We start from the raw sequence: 23,611 nt of genomic DNA, 5'->3' as shown, positions 1-23,611 counted from the left end.
CGTGTACATCCCCCTCCTCACAGATTATCAATTCGTCCCCACTGGAATCCACCATCTCAGCTCCCTGTGTACTTTGTGGAGGCAATTGCTGCTGGTCAATGTCTCCGCGGAGGAATTGATTATAATTCATTTTAATGAACATCATCTTCTCCACATTTTCTGGATGTAACCTCGTACGCCGATTGCTGACAAGGTGAGCGGCGGCACTAAACACTCTTTCGGAGTACACACTTGTGGGAGGGCAACTTAGGTAGAATAAAGCCAGTTTGTGCAAGGGCCTCCAAATTGCCTCTTTTTCCTGCCAGTATAAGTACGGACTGTGTGACGTGCCTACTTGGATGCGGTCACTCATATAATCCTCCACCATTCTATCAATGTTGAGAGAATCATATGCAGTGACAGTAGACGACATGTCCGTAATCGTTGTCAGGTCCTTCAGTCCGGACCAGATGTCAGCATCAGCAGTCGCTCCAGACTGCCCTGCATCACCGCCAGCGGGTGGGCTCGGAATTCTGAGCCTTTTCCTCGCACCCCCAGTTGCGGGAGAATGTGAAGGAGGAGATGTTGACAGGTCGCGTTCCGCTTGACTTGACAATTTTGTCACCAGCAGGTCTTTCAACCCCAGCAGACCTGTGTCTGCCGGAAAGAGAGATCCAAGGTAGGCTTTAAATCTAGGATCGAGCACGGTGGCCAAAATGTAGTGCTCTGATTTCAACAGATTGACCACCCGTGAATCCTTGTTAAGCGAATTAAGGGCTGCATCCACAAGTCCCACATGCCTAGCGGAATCGCTCCGTGTTAGCTCCTCCTTCAATGCCTCCAGCTTCTTCTGCAAAAGCCTGATGAGGGGAATGACCTGACTCAGGCTGGCAGTGTCTGAACTGACTTCACGTGTGGCAAGTTCAAAGGGCATCAGAACCTTGCACAACGTTGAAATCATTCTCCACTGCACTTGAGACAGGTGCATTCCACCTACTATATCGTGCTCAATTGTATAGGCTTGAATGGCCTTTTGCTGCTCCTCCAACCTCTGAAGCATATAGAGGGTTGAATTCCACCTCGTTACCACTTCTTGCTTCAGATGATGGCAGGGCAGGTTCAGTAGTTTTTGGTGGTGCTCCAGTTTTCTGTACGTGGTGCCTGTACGCCGAAAGTGTCCCGCAATTCTTCTGGCCACCGACAGCATCTCTTGCACGGCCCTGTCGTTTTTTTAAAAATTCTGCACCACCAAATTCAAGGTATGTGCAAAACATGGGACGTGCTGGAATTGGCCCAGATTTAATGCACACACAATATTGCTGGCGTTGTCCGATGCCACAAATCCACAGGAGAGTCCAATTGGGGTAAGCCATTCCGCGATGATCTTCCTCAGTTGCCGTAAGAGGTTTTCAGCTGTGTGCGTATTCTGGAAAGCGGTGATACAAAGCGTAGCCTGCCTAGGAAAGAGTTGGCGTTTGCGAGATGCTGCTACTGGTGCCGCCGCTGCTGTTCTTGCGGCGGGAGTCCATACATCTACCCAGTGGGCTGTCACAGTCATATAGTCCTGACCCTGCCCTGCTCCACTTGTCCACATGTCCGTGGTTAAGTGGACATTGGGTACAGCTGCATTTTTTAGGACACTGGTGACTCTTTTTCTGAGGTCTGTGTACATTTTCGGTATCGCCTGCCTAGAGAAATGGAACCTAGATGGTATTTGGTACCGGGGACACAGTACCTCCAACAAGTCTCTAGTTGGCTCTGCAGTAATGATGGATACCGGAACCACGTTTCTCACCACCCAGGATGCCAAGGCCTCAGTTATCCGCTTTGCAGTAGGATGACTGCTGTGATATTTCATCTTCCTCGCAAAGGACTGTTGAACAGTCAATTGCTTACTGGAAGTAGTACAAGTGGGCTTACGACTTCCCCTCTGGGATGACCATCGACTCCCAGCGGCAACAACAGCAGCGCCAGCAGCAGTAGGCGTTACACACAAGGATGCATCGGAGGAATCCCAGGCAGGAGAGGACTCGTCAGACTTGCCAGTGACATGGCCTGCAGGACTATTGGCATTCCTGGGGAAGGAGGAAATTGACACTGAGGGAGTTGGTGGGGTGGTTTGCGTGAGCTTGGTTACAAGAGGAAGGGATTTACTGGTCAGTGGACTGCTTCCGCTGTCACCCAAAGTTTTTGAACTTGTCACTGACTTATTATGAATGCGCTGCAGGTGACGTATAAGGGAGGATGTTCCGAGGTGGTTAACGTCCTTACCCCTACTTATTACAGCTTGACAAAGGGAACACACGGCTTGACACCTGTTGTCCGCATTTGTGGTGAAATACCTCCACACCGAAGAGCTGATTTTTTTGGTATTTTCACCTGGCATGTCAACGGCCATATTCCTCCCACGGACAACAGGTGTCTCCCCGGGTGCCTGACTTAAACAAACCACCTCACCATCAGAATCCTCCTGGTCAATTTCCTCCCCAGCGCCAGCAACACCCATATCCTCCTCATCCTGGTGTACTTCAACACTGACATCTTCAATCTGACTATCAGGAACTGGACTGCGGGTGCTCCTTCCAGCACTTGCAGGGGGCATGCAAATAGTGGAAGGCGCATGCTCTTCACGTCCAGTGTTGGGAAGGTCAGGCATCGCAAACGACACAATTGGACTCTCCTTGTGGATTTGGGATTTCAAAGAACGCACAGTTCTTTGCGGTGCTTTTGCCAGCTTGAGTCTTTTCAGTTTTCTAGCGAGAGGCTGAGTGCTTCCATCCTCATGTGAAGCTGAACCACTAGCCATGAACATAGGCCAGGGCCTCAGCCGTTCCTTGCCACTCCGTGTGGTAAATGGCATATTGGCAAGTTTACGCTTCTCCTCCGACAATTTTATTTTAGGTTTTGGAGTCCTTTTTTTTCTGATATTTGGTGTTTTGGATTTGACATGCTCTGTACTATGACATTGGGCATCGGCCTTGGCAGACGACGTTGCTGGCATTTCATCGTCTCGGCCATGACTAGTGGCAGCAGCTTCAGCACGAGGTGGAAGTGGATCTTGATCTTTCCCTAATTTTGGAACCTCAACTTTTTTGTTCTCCATATTTTATAGGCAGAACTAAAAGGCACCTCAGGTAAACAATGGAGATGGATGGATTGGATACTAGTATACAATTATGGACGGACTGCCACGGTTAGGTGGTATAAAAAAACCACGGTTAGGTGGTATATATTATAATAATAATACAATTATGGATGGACGGACTGCCTGCCGACTGCCGACACAGAGGTAGCCACAGCCGTGAACTACCGCACTGTACACTGGTTGATAAAGAGATAGTAGTATACTCGTAACAATTAGGATGACACTATGACGGTATAAAGAATGAAAAAAAAACCACGGTTAGGTGGTAGGTATATAATAATAAATAATACAATTCTGGTCGGACGGACTGCCTGCCGTGTGCCGACACAGAGGTAGCCACAGCCGTGAACTACCGCACTGTACACTGGTTGATAAAGAGATAGTAGTATACTCGTAACAATTAGGATGACACTATGACGGTATAAAGAATGAAAAAAAAACCACGGTTAGGTGGTAGGTATATAATAATAAATAATACAATTCTGGTCGGACGGACTGCCTGCCGTGTGCCGACACAGAGGTAGCCACAGCCGTGAACTACCGCACTGTACACTGGTTGATAAAGAGATAGTAGTATACTCGTAACAATTAGGATGACACTATGACGGTATAAAGAATGAAAAAAAAACCACGGTTAGGTGGTAGGTATATAATAATAAATAATACAATTCTGGTCGGACGGACTGCCTGCCGTGTGCCGACACAGAGGTAGCCACAGCCGTGAACTACCGCACTGTACACTGGTTGATAAAGAGATAGTAGTATACTCGTAACAATTAGGATGACACTATGACGGTATAAAGAATGAAAAAAAAACCACGGTTAGGTGGTAGGTATATAATAATAAATAATACAATTCTGGTCGGACGGACTGCCTGCCGTGTGCCGACACAGAGGTAGCCACAGCCGTGAACTACCGCACTGTACACTGGTTGATAAAGAGATAGTAGTATACTCGTAACAATTAGGATGACACTATGACGGTATAAAGAATGAAAAAAAAAACCACGGTTAGGTGGTAGGTATATAATAATAAATAATACAATTCTGGTCGGACGGACTGCCTGCCGTGTGCCGACACAGAGGTAGCCACAGCCGTGAACTACCGCACTGTACACTGGTTGATAAAGAGATAGTAGTATACTCGTAACAATTAGGATGACACTATGACGGTATAAAGAATGAAAAAAAAAACCACGGTTAGGTGGTAGGTATATAATAATAAATAATACAATTCTGGTCGGACGGACTGCCTGCCGTGTGCCGACACAGAGGTAGCCACAGCCGTGAACTACCGCACTGTACACTGGTTGATAAAGAGATAGTAGTATACTCGTAACAATTAGGATGACACTATGACGGTATAAAGAATGAAAAAAAAACCACGGTTAGGTGGTAGGTATATAATAATAAATAATACAATTCTGGTCGGACGGACTGCCTGCCGTGTGCCGACACAGAGGTAGCCACAGCCGTGAACTACCGCACTGTACACTGGTTGATAAAGAGATAGTAGTATACTCGTAACAATTAGGATGACACTATGACGGTATAAAGAATGAAAAAAAAAACACGGTTAGGTGGTAGGTATATAATAATAAATAATACAATTCTGGTCGGACGGACTGCCTGCCGTGTGCCGACACAGAGGTAGCCACAGCCGTGAACTACCGCACTGTACTGTGTCTGCTGCTAATATAGACTGGTTGATATTTAAAGAGATATTAGTAGTATACAACAATACTATACTGGTGGTCAGGCACTGGTCACCACTCCTGCAGCAAAAGTGTGCACTGTTAATTAATATAATTGTACTCCTGGCTCCTGCTAACAACCTGCAGTGCTCCCCAGTCTCCCCCACAATTAATTATAAGCTTTTAATTTATACATTGATGACTGTGCAGCACACTGGGCTGAGCTGAGTGCACACAGACTGAGTCACACTGTGTGACTGACTGTGCTGTGTATCGTTTTTTTTTTCAGGCAGAGAACGGATATAGCAGAGAGAAGTGAACGGATATATTATATTAAATAAAAGTTAACTAGCAACTGCACTGGTCACTGACTGTGGTAAACTAACTCTGTCTGCGACTCTGCACAATCTCTCTCTCTCTATCTAATCTATCTCTATTCTAATGGAGAGGACGCCAGACACGTCCTCTCCCTATCAATCTCAATGCACGAGTGAAAATGGCGTCGACGCGCGGCTCCTTATATAGAATCCGAGTCTCGCGATAGAATCCGAGCCTCGCGAGAATCCGACAGCGTCATGATGACGTTCGGGCGCGCTCGGGTTAACCGAGCAAGGCGGGAAGATCCGAGTCGCTCGGACCCGTGAAAAAAAACATGAAGTTCGGGCGGGTTCGGATTCCGAGGAACCGAACCCGCTCATCTCTAGTGTTTGTGACGTCAAACCAGGAACGACAAGCACTGAACTGATCGCAGATGCCGAGTAAGTCTGGAGCTACTCAGAAACTGCTACGAGGTGTGTAATCGCAATATTGCGATTACTTCGTTCGCAATTTTAAGATGCTAAGATTCACTCCCAGTAGGCGGCGGCTTAGCGTGAGCAACTCTGCTAAAATCGCCTTGCGAGCGAACAACTCGGAATGACCTCCATGGTTTTGCCCAACTGCTAACAAATTTGCTGCTGCGATCAACTCGGAATTACCCCCTATGGCCCTCATTCCGAGTTGATCGATCGCTAGCTGCTTTTAGCAGAAGTGCAAACGCTAGGCCGCCGCCCTCTAGGAGTGTATCTTAGCTTAGCAGAAGTGCGACCGAAAGGTTAACAGAACTGCGCGAAAAAATATTCATGCAGTTTCTGAGCAGCTCCAAACCTACTCCTACCTTGCGATCACTGCAGACAGTTTAGTTCCTGTTTTGACGTCACAAACACGCCCTGCGTTTGGCCAGCCACTCCCCCGTTTCCCCAGGCACGCCTGCGTTTTTACCTGTCACGCCTGTGTTTTTTTAGCACACTCCCTGAAAACGGCCAGTTACCACCCAGAAACACCCACTTCCTGTCACTCACACACCGATCAACATAGCGACAGAAAAGCGTTGCTAGACCTTGTGTAAAACGGCATAGTTTTGTGTGAAAGTACTTCGCGCATGCGTACTGCGGCCCATACGCATGTGCAGAAATGCAGATTTGTTTTGCCTGATCGCTGTGCTGCGAACAACGGCAGCTAGCGATCAACTCGGAATGAGGGCCTATGTGCGAATGCAGGAAATGTACCATAATGTACAATGATAATGAATGCTGAATGGGACTTTTCTGACAATAAATTGAAAAGTTACTAAACATCTATTTTGCACTTTCTTTTAGCATTGCGGCTGAGTGCCAAGTCATTTATGGACAGATGTGCTACCAAGCCTTAAAGTTATAAAGCGAAGGGAGATAAAGTACCAACCAACCAGCTCCTGTCACAGCGTGTAACTAGAGATGAGCGCCTGAAATTTTTCGGGTTTTGTGTTTTGGTTTTGGGTTCAGTTCCGCGGCCGTGTTTTGGGTTCGACAGCGTTTTGGCAAAACCTCACCGAATTTTTTTTGTCGGATTCGGGTGTGTTTTGGATTCGGGTGTTTTTTTAAAAAAACACTAAAAAACAGCTTAAATCATAGAATTTGGGGGTCATTTTGATCCCATATTATTATTAACCTCAAAAACCATAATTTCCACTCATTTTCAGTCTATTCTGAATACCTCACACCTCACAATATTATTTTTAGTCCTAAAATTTGCACCAAGGTCGCTGGATGACTAAGCTAAGCGACACTAGTGGCCGACACAAACACCTGGCCCATCTAGGAGTGGCACTGCAGTGTCACGCAGGATGTCCCTTCCAAAAAACCCTCCCCAATCAGCACATGACGCAAAGAAAAAAAGAGGCGCAATGAGGTAGCTGACTGTGTGAGTAAGATAAGCGACCCTAGTGGCCGACACAAACACCGGGCCCATTTAGGAGTGGCACTGCAGTGTCACGCAGGATGTCCCTTCCAAAAAACCCTCCCCAATCAGCACATGACGCAAAGAAAAAAAGAGGCGCAATGAGGTAGCTGACTGTGTGAGTAAGATTAGCGACCCTAGTGGCCGACACAAACACCGGGCCCATTTAGGAGTGGCACTGCAGTGTCACGCAGGATGTCCCTTCCAAGAAACCCTCCCCAATCAGCACATGACGCAAAGAAAAAAAGAGGCGCAATGAGGTAGCTGACTGTGTGAGTAAGATTAGCGACCCTAGTGGCCGACACAAACACCGGGCCCATTTAGGAGTGGCACTGCAGTGTCACGCAGGATGTCCCTTCCAAAAAACCCTCCCCAATCAGCACATGACGCAAAGAAAAAAAGAGGCGCAATGAGGTAGCTGACTGTGTGAGTAAGATTAGCGACCCTAGTGGCCGACACAAACACCGGGCCCATTTAGGAGTGGCACTGCAGTGTCACGCAGGATGTCCCTTCCAAAAAACCCTCCCCAATCAGCACATGACGCAAAGAAAAAAAGAGGCGCAATGAGGTAGCTGACTGTGTGAGTAAGATTAGCGACCCTAGTGGCCGACACAAACACCGGGCCCATTTAGGAGTGGCACTGCAGTGTCACGCAGGATGTCCCTTCCAAAAAACCCTCCCCAATCAGCACATGACGCAAAGAAAAAAAGAGGCGCAATGAGGTAGCTGACTGTGTGAGTAAGATTAGCGACCCTAGTGGCCGACACAAACACCGGGCCCATTTAGGAGTGGCACTGCAGTGTCACGCAGGATGTCCCTTCCAAAAAACCCTCCCCAATCAGCACATGACGCAAAGAAAAAAAGAGGCGCAATGAGGTAGCTGACTGTGTGAGTAAGATTAGCGACCCTAGTGGCCGACACAAACACCGGGCCCATTTAGGAGTGGCACTGCAGTGTCACGCAGGATGTCCCTTCCAAAAAACCCTCCCCAAACAGCACATGACGCAAAGAAAAATAAAAGAAAAAAGAGGTGCAAGATGGAATTGTCCTTGGGCCCTCCCACCCACCCTTATGTTGTATAAACAAAACAGGACATGCACACTTTAACCAACCCATCATTTCAGTGACAGGGTCTGCCACACGACTGTGACTGATATGACGGGTTGGTTTGGACCCCCCCCAAAAAAGAAGCAATTAATCTCTCCTTGCACAAACTGGCTCTACAGAGGGAAGATGTCCACCTCATCATCACCCTCCGATATATCACCGTGTACATCCCCCTCCTCACAGATTATCAATTCGTCCCCACTGGAATCCACCATCTCAGCTCCCTGTGTACTTTGTGGAGGCAATTGCTGCTGGTCAATGTCTCCGCGGAGGAATTGATTATAATTCATTTTAATGAACATCATCTTCTCCACATTTTCTGGATGTAACCTCGTACGCCGATTGCTGACAAGGTGAGCGGCGGCACTAAACACTCTTTCGGAGTACACACTTGTGGGAGGGCAACTTAGGTAGAATAAAGCCAGTTTGTGCAATGGCCTCCAAATTGCCTCTTTTTCCTGCCAGTATAAGTATGGACTGTGTGACGTGCCTACTTGGATGCGGTCACTCATATAATCCTCCACCATTCTTTCAATGGTGAGAGAATCATATGCAGTGACAGTAGACGACATGTCCGTAATCGTTGTCAGGTCCTTCAGTCCGGACCAGATGTCAGCATCAGCAGTCGCTCCAGACTGCCCTGCATCACCGCCAGCGGGTGGGCTCGGAATTCTGAGCCTTTTCCTCGCACCCCCAGTTGCGGGAGAATGTGAAGGTGGAGATGTTGACAGGTCGCGTTCCGCTTGACTTGACAATTTTCTCACCAGCAGGTCTTTCAACCCCAGCAGACTTGTGTCTGCCGGAAAGAGAGATCCAAGGTAGGCTTTAAATCTAGGATCGAGCACGGTGGCCAAAATGTAGTGCTCTGATTTCAACAGATTGACCACCCGTGAATCCTTGTTAAGCCAATTAAGGGCTCCATCCACAAGTCCCACATGCCTAGCGGAATCGCTCCGTGTTAGCTCCTCCTTCAATGTCTCCAGCTTCTTCTGCAAAAGCCTGATGAGGGGAATGACCTGACTCAGGCTGGCAGTGTCTGAACTGACTTCACGTGTGGCAAGTTCAAAGGGCATCAGAACCTTGCACAACGTTGAAATCATTCTCCACTGCGCTTGAGACAGGTGCATTCCACCTCCTATATCGTGCTCAATTGTATAGGCTTGAATGGCCTTTTGCTGCTCCTCCAACCTCTGAAGCATATAGAGGGTTGAATTCCACCTCGTTACCACTTCTTGCTTCAGATGATGGCAGGGCAGGTTCAGGCGTTTTTGGTGGTGCTCCAGTCTTCTGTACGTGGTGCCTGTACGCCGAAAGTGTCCCGCAATTTTTCTGGCCACCGACAGCATCTCTTGCACGCCCCTGTCGTTTTTTAAATAATTCTGCACCACCAAATTCAAGGTATGTGCAAAACATGGGACGTGCTGGAATTTGCCCATATTTAATGCACACACAATATTGCTGGCGTTGTCCGATGCCACAAATCCACAGGAGAGTCCAATTGGGGTAAGCCATTCCGCGATGATCTTCCTCAGTTGCCGTAAGAGGTTTTCAGCTGTGTGCGTATTCTGGAAACCGGTGATACAAAGCGTAGCCTGCCTAGGAAAGAGTTGGCGTTTGCGAGATGCTGCTACTGGTGCCGCCGCTGCTGTTCTTGCGGCGGGAGTCCATACATCTACCCAGTGGGCTGTCACAGTCATATAGTCCTGACCCTGCCCTGCTCCACTTGTCCACATGTCCGTGGTTAAGTGGACATTGGGTACAACTGCATTTTTTAGGACACTGGTGAGTCTTTTTCTGACGTCCGTGTACATTCTCGGTATCGCCTGCCTAGAGAAGTGGAACCTAGATGGTATTTGGTAACGGGGGCACACTGCCTCAATAAATTGTCTAGTTCCCTGTGAACTAACGGTGGATACCGGACGCACGTCTAACACCAACATAGTTGTCAAGGCCTCAGTTATCCGCTTTGCAGCAGGATGACTGCTGTGATATTTCATCTTCCTCGCAAAGGACTGTTGAACAGTCAATTGCTTACTGGAAGTAGTACAAGTGGGCTTACGACTTCCCCTCTGGGATGACCATCGACTCCCAGCAGCAACAACAGCAGCGCCAGCAGCAGTAGGCGTTACACGCAAGGATGCATCGGAGGAATCCCAGGCAGGAGAGGACTCGTCAGAATTGCCAGTGACATTGCCTGCAGGACTATTGGCATTCCTGGGGAAGGAGGAAATTGACACTGAGGGAGTTGGTGGGGTGGTTTGCGTGAGCTTGGTTACAAGAGGAAGGGATTTACTGGTCAGTGGACTGCTTCCGCTGTCACCCAAAGTTTTTGAACTTGTCACTGACTTATTATGAATGCGCTGCAGGTGACGTATAAGGGAGGATGTTCCGAGGTGGTTAACGTCCTTACCCCTACTTATTACAGCTTGACAAAGGGAACACACGGCTTGACACCTGTTGTCCGCATTTCTGGTGAAATACTTCCACACCGAAGAGCTGATTTTTTTGGTATTTTCACCAGGCATGTCAACGGCCATATTCCTCCCACGGACAACAGGTGTCTCCCCGGGTGCCTGACTTAAACAAACCACCTCACCATCAGAATCCTCCTGGTCAATTTCCTCCCCAGCGCCAGCAACACCCATATCCTCCTCATCCTGGTGTACTTCAACACTGACATCTTCAATCTGACTATCAGGAACTGGACTGCGGGTGCTCCTTCCAGCACTTGCAGGGGGCGTGCAAATGGTGGAAGGCGCATGCTCTTCACGTCCAGTGTTGGGAAGGTCAGGCATCGCAACCGACACAATTGGACTCTCCTTGTGGATTTGGGATTTCGAAGAACGCACAGTTCTTTGCGGTGCTACTGCTTTTGCCAGCTTGAGTCTTTTCATTTTTCTAGCGAGAGGCTGAGTGCCTCCATCCTCATGTGAAGCTGAACCACTAGCCATGAACATATGCCAGGGCCTCAGCCGTTCCTTGCCACTCCGTGTGGTAAATGGCATATTGGCAAGTTTACGCTTCTCCTCCGACAATTTTATTTTAGGTTTTGGAGTCCTTTTTTTACTGATATTTGGTGTTTTGGATTTGACATGCTCTGTACTATGACATTGGGCATCGGCCTTGGCAGACGACGTTGCTGGCATTTCATCGTCTCGGCCATGACTAGTGGCAGCAGCTTCAGCACGAGGTGGAAGTGGATCTTGATCTTTCCCTAATTTTGGAACCTCAACATTTTTGTTCTCCATATTTTAATAGGCACAACTAAAAGGCACCTCAGGTAAACAATGGAGATGGATGGATACTAGTATACAATTATGGACGGACTGCCGAGTGCCGACACAGAGGTAGCTACAGCCGTGAACTACCGTACTGTGTCTGCTGCTAATATAGACTGGTTGATAAAGAGATGTCGTAGTATGTATGTATGAAGAAGAAAGAAAAAAAACCACGGTTAGGTGGTATACAATTATGGACGGATTGCCGAGTGCCGACACAGAGGTAGCCACAGCCGTGAACTACCGTACTGTACTGTGTCTGCTGCTAATATAGACTGGTTGATAAAGAGATGTCGTAGTATGTATGTATGAAGAAGAAAGAAAAAAAAACCACGGGTAGGTGGTATACAATTATGGACGGACTGCCGAGTGCCGACACAGAGGTAGCCACAGCCGTGAACTACCGTACTGTACTGTGTCTGCTGCTAATATAGACTGGTTGATAAAGAGATGTAGTAGTATGTATGTATAAAGAAGAAAGAAAAAAAAACCACGGGTAGGTGGTATACAATTATGGACGGACTGCCGAGTGCCGACACAGAGGTAGCCACAGCCGTGAACTACCGTACTGTACTGTGTCTGCTGCTAATATAGACTGGTTGATAAAGAGATGTCGTAGTATGTATGTATGAAGAAGAAAGAAAAAAAAACCACGGTTAGGTGGTATACAATTATGGACGGACTGCCGAGTGCCGACACAGAGGTAGCCACAGCCGTGAACTACCGTACTGTACTGTGTCTGCTGCTAATATAGACTGGTTGATAAAGAGATATCGTAGTATGTATGTATAAAGAAGAAAGAAGAAAAAACCACGGTTAGGTGGTATACAATTATGGACGGACTGCCGAGTGCCGACACAGAGGTAGCCACAGCCGTGAACTACCGTACTGTACTGTGTCTGCTGCTAATATAGACTGGTTGATAAAGAGATGTCGTAGTATGTATGTATGAAGAAGAAAGAAAAAAAAACCACGGTTAGGTGGTATACAATTATGGACGGACTGCCGAGTGCCGACACAGAGGTAGCCACAGCCGTGAACTACCGTACTGTACTGTGTCTGCTGCTAATATAGACTGGTTGATAAAGAGATGTCGTAGTATGTATGTATAAAGAAGAAAGAAAAAAAAAACCACGGTTAGGTGGTATACAATTATGGACGGACTGCCGAGTGCCGACACAGAGGTAGCCACAGCCGTGAACTACCGTACTGTACTGTGTCTGCTGCTAATATAGACTGGTTGATAAAGAGATGTAGTAGTATGTATGTATAAAGAAGAAAGAAAAAAAAACCACGGGTAGGTGGTATACAATTATGGATGGACTGCCGAGTGCCGACACAGAGGTAGCTACAGCCGTGAACTACCGTACTGTGTCTGCTGCGACTGGATGATAAATAATAATATAAAAAATATATATATATCACTACTGCAGCCGGACAGGTATATATATTATATAATGACGGACCTGCTGGACACTGTCTGTCAGCAGAATGAGTTTTTTATAGAATAAAAAAAAAAACACCACACAAGTGAAGTCACACGACGAGTGTTTAACTTTTTCAGGCAATCACAATATAGTATACTACTAACTATACTGGTGGTCAGTGTGGTCAGGTCACTGGTCAGTCACACTGGCAGTGGCACTCCTGCAGCAAAAGTGTGCACTGTTTAATTTTAATATAATATGTACTCCTGGCTCCTGCTATAACCTATAACTGGCACTGCAGTGCTCCCCAGTCTCCCCCACAATTATAAGCTGTGTGAGCTGAGCACAGTCAGATATATAATATATACATAGATGATGCAGCACACTGGGCTGAGCAGTGCACACAGATATGGTATGTGACTGTCTTGTACTCCTGGCTCCTGCTATAACCTATAACTGGCACTGCAGTGCTCCCCAGTCTCCCCCACAATTATAAGCTGTGTGAGCTGAGCACAGTCAGATATATAATATATACATAGATGATGCAGGCATGCAGCACACTGGGCTGAGCAGTGCACACAGATATGGTATGTGACTGAGTCACTGTGTGTACCGTTTTTTTCAGGCAGAGAACGGATATATTAAATAAAACAACTGCACTGCTGGTGGTCACTGTGGTCAGTCACTAAACTCTGCACTCTCTTCTACAGTATCAGCCTCAGGTCAATCTCTCTCTCTCTCTCCTAATCTAAATGGAGAGGACGCCAGCCACGTCCTCTCCCTATCAATCTCAATGCACGTGTGAAAATGGCGGCGACGCGCGGCTCCTTATATAGAATCCGAGTCTCGCGAGAATCCGACAGCGTCATGATGACGTTCGGGCGCGCTCGGGTTAACCGAGCAAGGCGGGAAGATCCGAGTCGCTCGGACCCGTGAAAAAAAACATGAAGTTCGTGCGGGTTCGGATTCAGAGAAACCGAACCCGCTCATCTCTACGTGTAACATGGCAATTATGAGCTGATTGGCTGGAACTTTATCACTCTCCACTTTTCAAGACTTAGGGTCCTATTTATTAACATGATTTTCACCCCCTTTTCACATTATTTATTATCTCTCCAATGTATTAAAGGGCATTTGGAGCAGTTTTCATGAAAAACTACTCCAACCCCTTTAATTCACTTTTTTTCAGTAACTCATATCGCATTTCCGATGTGACCGGCAGCCACCTGGGGCAGTGGTCACCGGCTCCAGGGACTGGTATGTATAATATCCGTGGGTGGGTGCTTTTTGCGGCGCAGGGGTAGTAGCGACGGGTAGGGAGGGATGGGGGAAAGGGGGAATCCCGGCAGTAGCAGTAGTGGCGGGCGGACATTGGGGTATTTTTTATGGAAACTACCCGATGATGCTGCGGAGAGGCATTGCAGGGACAGAGCTTGCCCGCATGCGATAATTGATACATCCATGTGATGTACTCAATTATCGCAGTGCGAGTTTAGTCTAGGTTATCACCTGTCATCTGAATCATCAGATGCGGGTGGTGATAAATAGACCCCTTAGTACGTCTGCCCCTTAGTGCTCTTAATTCTTACCATAACACTGCATTTAGCATACTCACTGTAAGTAATTCATGCACAATTGTGCCATTTTACACTGCACATTTCAGTGGTCACTCACTGCTTACAAAACGTCAGTCTATTAGATATAATTTTGTTCATCATTTGATTTAAACTCATCCTTTCCATCACAACAATATAGAGCTAAAAAATACTCATATGTACCTGTGCAATACTTGTATAACTGAAAATCAGAATATACGTAAATTATAACAGGAGGTAAATATTACAGTTAGGCATGACATGTCTCCAGCTGCTGTACAAATCAGTGACATTTGTAGCTCTGTCAGATATCACCCTTATCTACAATAGAGATGTGCAGGATCTGATTTACGAGGATTTACTCGGATTTACCCGGATCTCAAAACAGCATCTTATTGGCTCTCGGATGTCACGTGTTTTGGTTAGCCATTAAGAAAAATCCAGATAAATCCAAACCCACGTTAATTCTGGCGTTAAGTACCGAGTAAATCCGAACCTGGACATCTCTCATCTACAATGCACTGACCCTAAATGAAAATGTATTATTCTCAGGATTGGTGTTAGTCAGATATGGGCGTTCCTGGAAAGAGCAAAGAAGATTCACTCTGTCAACGCTGAGAAACTTTGGGATGGGAAAGAAATCCCTGGAGGAGAGAGTGACAGAGGAAGTGCACTGTATGTGTTCGGTATTCAAATCCCAGAAAGGTCAGTCATGGATTTATGTATAAGGATTGTAACATACAGTACATCACTCCAGATGTTAATATGTATGCTGCTTATTTGATGTGTCACCATGAATAAATATTTGAATCTAAATTTAAGTCTAATAGGTTCTGACCAGGGATGGAACACCGCATTGTTGGACCTCATACCAAAAGGGTATGAGGCCACAGCTCTTGTTTCAAAACCCATATTTTCTGAGCATATGAAAGTCCCACATAATACATTCCCTTCATTATGCTGTTTTGACATGTATTTGTACTTACTATAACTGCCACTGTAGTATTGCTTGTAATGGTTTTTGCTTTATTAGGGTTTTTCAATAACAACTCATGAGCTTGTCTGGACACCAGTGCCAGTCCTATGCTGAAGTTTCTCACAACTACAGTAATTCTCCATCTGATGTTTTCCTCTCGCTCTCTCACCTGCCAAATCTACTGCTTCTTTCTTCCTCTCTTTCACCTGCCAAATCTACTGCTTCTTTCTTCCTCTCTCTCACCTGCGATATCTACTGCTGTCTTTCTTCCTCTCTCTCACCTGCCATATCTACTGCTTCTTTCTTCCTCTCTCTCACCAGCCATATCTAATGCTGTCTTTCTTCCTCTCTCTCACCTGCCATATCTACTGCTGTCTTTCATCCTCTCTCTCACCTGCCAAATCTACTGCTTCTTTCTTCCTCTCTCTCACCTGCCATATCTACTGCTGTCTTTCTTCCTCTCTCTCACCTGCCATATCTACTGCTGTCTTCCTTCCTCTCTCTCACCTGCCATATCTACTGCTGTCTTTCTTCCTCTCTCTCACCTGCCATATCTACTGCTGTCTTTCTTCCTCTCTCTCACCTGCCATATTTACTGCTGTCTTTCTTCCTCTCTCTCACCTGCCAAATCTAATGCTGTCTTTCTTCCTCTCTCTCACCTGCCATATCTAATGCTTCTTTCTTCCTCTCTCTCACCTGCCATATCTAATGCTGTCTTTCTTCCTCTCTCTCACCTGCCATATCTAATGCTGTCTTTCTTCCTCGCTCCCCCCTGCTATATCTAATGCTGTCTTTCTTCCTCTCTCTCACCTGCCATATCTAATGCTGTCTTTCTTCCTCTCTCTCACCTGCCATATCTAATGCTGTCTTTCTTCCTCGCTCCCCCCTGCTATATCTAATGCTGTCTTTCTTCCTCTCTCTCACCTGCCATATCTAATGCTGTCTTTCTTCCTCTCTCTCACCTGCCATATCTACTGCTGTCTTTCTTCCTCTCTCTCACCTGCCATATCTACTGCTGTCTTTCTTCCTCTCTCTCACCTGCCATATCTACTGCTGTCTTTCTTCCTCTCTCTCGCCTGCCATATCTACTGCTGTCTTTCTTCCTCTCTCTCACCTGCCAAATCTACTGCTTCTTCCTTCCTCTCTCTCACCTGCCATATCTACTGCTGTCTTTCTTCCTCTCTCTCTCTCACCTGCCATATCTACTGCTGTCTTTCTTCCTCTCTCTCACCTGCCAAATCTACTGCTTCTTTCTTCCTCTCTCTCACCTGCCAAATCTACTGCTTCTTTCTTCCTCTCTCTCACCTGCCATATCTACTGCTGTCTTTCTTCCTCTCTCTCACCTGCCAAATCTACTGCTTCTTTCTTCCTCTCTCTCACCTGCCAAATCTACTGCTTCTTTCTTCCTCTCTCTCACCTGCCATATCTACTGCTGTCTTTCTTCCTCTCTCTCACCTGCCATATCTACTGCTGTCTTTCTTCCTCTCTCTCACCTTCCATGTCTACTGCTTCTTTCTTCCACTCTCTCACCTGCCATATCTACTGCTGTCTTTCTTCCTCTCTCTCACCTGCCATATCTACTGCTGTCTTTCTTCCTCTCTCTCACCTGCCAAATCTAATGCTGTCTTTCTTCCTCTCTCTCACCTGCCATATCTACTGCTGTATTTCTTCCTCTCTCTCACCTGCCAAATCTAATGCTGTCTTTCTTCCTCTCTCTCACCTGCCAAATCTAATGCTGTCTTTCTTCCTCTCTCTCACCTGCCATATCTAATGCTGTCTTTCTTCCTCTCTCTCACCTGCCATATCTACTGCTGTCTTTCTTCCTCTCTCTTACCTGCCAAATCTAATGCTGTCCTTCTTTCTCTCTCCCCCCTGCTATATCTAATGCTTCTTTCTTCCTCTCTCTCACCTGCCATATCTAATGCTGTCTTTCTTCCTCTCTCTCACCTGCCATATCTACTGCTGTCTTTCTTCCTCTCTCTCACCTGCCAAATCTAATGCTGTCTTTCTTTCTCTCTCCCCCCTGCTATATCTAATGCTTCTTTCTTCCTCTCTCTCACCTGCCATATCTAATGCTGTCTTTCTTCCTCTCTCTCACCTGCCATATCTAATGCTGTCTTTCTTCCTCGCTCCCCCCCGCTATATCTAATGCTGTCTTTCTTCCTCTCTCTCACCTGCCATATCTACTGCTGTCTTTCTTCCTCTCTCTCTCACCTGCCAAATATACTGCTTCTTTCTTCCTCTCTCTCACCTGCCATATCTACTGCTGTCTTTCTTCCTCTCTCTCACCTGCCAAATCTACTGCTTCTTTCTTCCTCTCTCTCACCTGCCATATCTACTGCTGTCTTTCTTCCTCTCTCTCACCTGCCAAATCTACTGCTTCTTTCTTCCTCTCTCTCACCTACCAAATCTACTGCTTCTTTCTTCCTCTCTCTCACCTGCCAAATCTACTGCTTCTTTCTTCCTCTCTCTCACCTGCCAAATCTACTGCTTCTTTCTTCCTCTCTCTCACCTGCCAAATCTACTGCTTCTTTCTTCCTCTCTCTCACCTGCCAAATCTACTGCTGTCTTTCTTCCTCTCTCTCACCTGCCATATCTACTGCTGTCTTTCTTCCTCTCTCTCACCTGCCATATCTAATGCTGTCTTTCTTCCTCTCTCCCCCCTGCTATATCTACTGCTTCTTTCATCCTCTCTCTCATCTGCCATATCTTCTGCTGTCTTTCTTCCTAATTAAAGCAGATATCAACAATATCTTGGTCTCCGCCCATGCCCCAGTTTTGCTTAGTCTTGAGAGAACAGCAGGTCAGGGCTGTCTTTTCGTATGGGCTCAATGGGCTCTTGCCCTCAGGCCCCAGGAGTAAAAGTGCACTAGGCTGATAGCCGAGGGTCCCCTCTTTCCAGGGGTACCAGATTTTTGAAAATCTGCACTGAGGAACCGGAGATATCTGACTTCAAAGCAGTGGTCCCCATCCAAGCCTGTTAATTGCTTTTTCCAGCCAGATACCTTGAATTCTGTCTGACTTAGAGTTTTTCGGAGAGTATACTCCAAAAGCTGGGACTCTCCTCTTTGGTGAACACTGGCAGCTTGTCTATGCTATGCCCAGAACCAGAGACATCAGCCTTCCAGCAGCTGGTCCCTGCTCCAACTCCACACGCCTGGTATGCAGTTTTATATTTTTGTTGTTGGATTGCTCTGGTTCCTGAACTGTGATCCCCAAGTCCTCAGTACCTCCTGAAAGGTGGGACTCTCTAGTTTATTTTTATCACATTAAAGCTAGGAAATCTATTTCCAGGAACTGGAGATATCTGCAGTAAAGCAAGCTGTCCTCCCACCAGAAAATTATAAATATTAAGCCCACTCCACTATCCACCCCTCCCCTCCTATTAAACACCCCGTACCACCCTGGAAATCACGTACCCTGGTCCCTTCATTCAGCCCAATGTCCCCTTCTACAGTTTAGTGCTCTCCTTTCTGTCCCATCTGTGTAGTAAAAGAGTAATTAGCAGAAATAATTTCTCTGGGTCGTACATGCTGAGGGAAAGATAGAAACCCCTACTGCCTGCGGAACATCAAAGCTGCCGCTGATAGCACCCCCCACCCCTACCGCTGATGGGTGGGTAGGGAGCCCAGTGCATTTCTGTGCCCAGGGGCCTGCACTGCTGTTAAGACAGCTCTGCAGCAGGTACGGAAAACTTTAAACCATGGCGTTTCCTGGCTCATTTGTACGCCTTGGAGGACTTACGTCAGTTTCTCATTAATAGTTGGATGACATATACCGACAATAATATTGACTACAGGGACCAACCGACTGTTTTTGGGGAGCGTCTAAGGCTACTATGAGGAGCCACATTATGAACTACATCTCACAGCAAAAGAAAAAACCATCTGCACAATACCATAATCTACATGCTGCACTAACGGTGGCTTTACGCTCCTATATAGACTCTCCCTCCCCTGACACCAAATCGAATTACACACAGGCACGGCAAATGTTAGATGACTTTTTATTATCGCTAGCAAAGCGTGACTTGACCTTTTCAAAATCTAAATATTTTAGGTTATATTATACTAAACTACCAATCGTCAAAATTTGGGCATTTGATCAAAGAATGAAAACGAAAAAATGGACAGCGGTGGTGTCCCATACTGTTGTGCCTAGGGGTGCCATAACCCCTAAATCCGCCCCTGAGTGAAGGAAGTATAAAAAATATAAAATACTTTTATTTGTCTAAGGAGGCCTTTTTGAAAAACAGTAATTCCTGTTGTGAAAGTAAAAGGTACCCTGCACTGGTGTCCCTGCAAGGGATAAATGACCCCAATGCTCTCATACAGTATGAATCTGTGATATTATTAGTAGGAAGCATGATATTAGCGCAAGCAGCCATGAGTATAGTAGTAACACTATGAATCCACTTTTCTCTGACGTCCTAGTGGATGCTGGGGACTCCGTAAGGACCATGGGGAATAGCGGCTCCGCAGGAGACTGGGCACAAAAGTAAAGCTTTAGAACTACCTGGTGTGCACTGGCTCCTCCCCCTATGACCCTCCTCCAAGCCTCAGTTAGATTTTTGTGCCCGAACGAGAAGGGTGCACACTAGGTGGCTCTCCTGAGCTGCTTAGTGAAAAGTTTAGTTTTAGGTTTTTTATGTTCAGTGAGACCTGCTGGCAACAGGCTCACTGCATCGAGGGACTAAGGGGAGAAGAAGCGAACTCACCTGCGTGCAGAGTGGATTGGGCTTCTTAGGCTACTGGATATTAGCTCCAGAGGGACCGATCACAGGCCCAGCCATGGATAGGTCCCAGAGCCGCGCCGCCGGCCCCCTTACAGAGCCAGAAGACAGAAGAGGTCCGGAAAATCGGCGGCAGAAGACGTCCTGTCTTCAACAAGGTGGCGCACAGCACTGCAGCTGTGCGCCATTGCTCTCAGCACACTTCACACTTCGGTCACTGAGGGTGCAGGGCGCTTGGGGGCGGCGCCCTGAGACGCAATAAAAACACCTTGGATGGCAAAAAAAATGCATCACTTATAGCTCCTGGGCTATATGGATGAATTTAACCCCTGCCAGAATACACAGAAAAACGGGAGATAAGGCCGCCGAGAAGGGGGCGGAGCCTATCTCCTCAGCACACTGGCGCCATTTTCCCTCACAGCTCCGTTGGAGGGAAGTTTCCTGGCTCTCCCCTGCAGTCACTACACTACAGAAAGGGTTAAAAAAGAGAGGGGGGCACTAATTACGCGCAGTATTAAAAATACAGCAGCTATAAGGGGAAAAACACTTATATAAGGTTATCCCTGTATATATATAGCGCTCTGGTGTGTGCTGGCAAACTCTCCCTCTGTCTCCCCAAAGGGCTAGTGGGGTCCTGTCCTCTATCAGAGCATTCCCTGTGTGTGTGCTGTGTGTCTGTACGTTTGTGTCGACATGTATGAGGAGAAAAATGATGTGGAGACGGAGCAGATTGCCTGTAATAGTGATGTCACCCCCTAGGGGGTCGACACCTGAGTGGATGAACTGTTGGAAGGAATTACGTGACAGTGTCAGCTCTGTATAAAAGACAGTGGTTGACATGAGACAGCCGGCTACTCAGCTTGTGCCTGTCCAGACGTCTTATAGGCCGTCAGGGGCTCTAAAGCGCCGTTACCTCAGATGGCAGATATAGACGCCGACACGGATACTGACTCCAGTGTCGACGGTGAAGAGACAAATGTGACTTCCAGTAGGGCCACACGTTACATGATTGAGGCAATGAAAAATGTTTTACACATTTCTGATAATACGAGTACCACCAAAAAGGGGTATTATGTTCGGTGAGGAAAAACTACCTGTAGTTTTCCTGAATCTGAGAAATTAAATGAGGTGTGTGATGATGCGTGGGTTTCCCCCGATAACAACTGATAATTTCTAAAATGTTATTGGCATTATATCCTTTCCCGCCAGAGGTTAGGGTGCGTTGGGAAACACCCCCTAGGGTGGATAAAGCGCTCACACGCTTGTAAGAACAAGGGCTCTACCCTCTCCTGAGATGGCCGCCCTTAAGGATCCTGCTGATAGAAAGCAGGAGAGTATCCTAAAATGTATTTACACACATACTGGTGTTATACTGCGACCAGCAATCGCCTCAGCCTGGATGTGCAGTGCTGGGTTGGCGTGGTCGGATTCCCTGACTGAAAATATTGATACCCTAGATAGGGACAGTATATTATTGTCTATAGAGCATTTAAAAGATGCATTTCTAGATATGCGTGATGCACAGCGGAATATTTGCCGACTGGCATCAAGTCTAAGTGCGTTGTCCATTTCTGCCAGTAGAGGGTTATGGACACGACAGTGGTCAGGTGAGGCGGAGGTGGCCACGGCAACAGCTGGGAAATCCACGTTTGTACCCCAGGTCGCCTCTCAACATAAGAAGACGCCGTATTATCAGGCGCAGTCCTTTCGCGGGCAAAAGGTTCCTCATTTCTGCCCCGTGACAGAGGGAGAGGAAAAAGGCTGCAGAAATCAGCCAGTTCCCAGGAACAGAAGCCCTCTCCCGCCTCTGCCAAGCCCTCAGTATGACGCTGGGGCTTTACAAGCAGAATCAGGCACGGTGGGGGCCCGTCTCAATGAATTTCAGCGCGCAGTGGGCTCACTCGCAATTAGACCCCTGGATCCTTCAGGTGATATCTCAGGGGTACAAATTGGAATTCGAGACGTCTCCCCCTCGCCGTTTCCTAAAGTCGGCTTTACCGATGTCTCCATCTGACAGGGAGGCAGTTTTGGAAGCCATTCACAAGCTGTATTCCCAGCAGGTGATAATCAAGGTACCCCTCCTGCAACAGGGAACGGGGTATTATTCCACACGGTTGTGGTACCGAAGCCGGACGGCTCGGTGAGACCGAGTCTAAATCTAAAATCTTGAACACTTACATACGGAGGTTCAAATTCAAGATTGAGTCACTCAGAGCAGTGATTGCGAACCTGGAAGAAGGGGACTACATGATGTCTCGGGACATCAAGGATGCTTGCCTTCATGTCCCAATTTACCCTTCTCACCAAGGGTACCTCAGGTTTGTGGTACAGAACTGTCACTATCAGTTTCAGACGCTGCCGTATGGATGGTCCACGGCACCCCGGGTCTTTACCAAGGTAATGGCCGAAATGATGATACTCCTTCGAAGGAAGGGAATTTTAGTTATCCCTTACTTGGACGATTCCCTGATAAGGGTAAGATCCAGGGAACAGTTGGAGGTCGGTGTAGCACTATCTCAGGTAGTGTTGCAGCAGCACGATTGGATTCTCAATATTCCAAAATCTCAGCTGATTCCGACGACTCGTCTTCTGTTCCTAGGGATGATCCTGGACACAGTCCAGAAAAAGGTGTTTCTCCCGGAGGAGAAAGTCAGGGAGTTATCCGAGCTAGTCGGGAACCTCCTATAACCGAGCCAAGTCTCAGTACATCAATGAAAGGGTTCTGGGAAAAATGGTGACTTCCTACGAAGCAATCCCATTCGGCAGATTCCATGCAAGAACTTTCCAGTGGGACCTGCTGGACAAATGGTCCGGGTCGCATCTTCAGATGCATCAGCGGATAACCCTGTCACCAAGCACAAGGGTGTCTCTCCTGTGGTGGTTGCAGAGTGCTCATCTTCTAGAGGGCCGCAGATTCGACATTCAGGACTGGGTCCTGGTGACCACGGATGCCAGCCTGCGAGGCTGGGGAGCAGTCACACAGGGAAGGAATTTCCAGAGCTTATGGTCAAGCCTGGAGACATCACTTCACATAAATATCCTGAAGCTAAGGGCCATTTACAATGCTCTAAGCTCAGCAAGACCTCTGCTTCAAGGTCACCCGGAGTTGATCCATTCGGACAACATCACGGCAGTCACCCACGTAAACAGACAGGGTGACACAAGAAGCAGGAGGGCAAGGCAGAAGCTGCAAGGATTCTTCGCTGGGCGGAAAATCATGTGATAGCACTGTCAGCAGTATTCATTCCGGGAGTGGACAACTGGGAAGCAGACTTCCTCAGTAGACACGACCTCCACCCGGGAGAGTGGGGACTTCACCCAGAAGTCTTCCACATGTTTATAAAACTCGACAAGTATTGCGCCAGGTCAAGGGACCCTCAGGCAATAGCTGTAGACGCTCTGGTAACACAGTGGGTGTACCA

At 47.2% G+C, this 23,611-nt stretch overlaps 1 protein-coding gene across 1 annotated transcript in view; it reads left to right on the top strand.

The window, feature by feature from the left end:
• The window catches only part of LOC134958081 (cytochrome P450 2D15), a 210,769-nt gene that overhangs the window by 137,237 nt on the left and 49,921 nt on the right, over positions 1-23,611 (top strand). Inside the window, exon 3 of the mRNA XM_063940440.1 lies at positions 15,034-15,186. Within this exon, the coding sequence (XP_063796510.1) occupies positions 15,034-15,186 (153 nt within the window). The remainder of the gene's footprint in view (positions 1-15,033; positions 15,187-23,611) is intronic.

This window comes from Pseudophryne corroboree, chromosome 9 (genome assembly GCF_028390025.1).
Source record: "Pseudophryne corroboree isolate aPseCor3 chromosome 9, aPseCor3.hap2, whole genome shotgun sequence".
Lineage (NCBI taxonomy): Eukaryota > Metazoa > Chordata > Amphibia > Anura > Myobatrachidae > Pseudophryne > Pseudophryne corroboree.
This window is presented reverse-complemented; position numbering and strand designations above follow the sequence as displayed.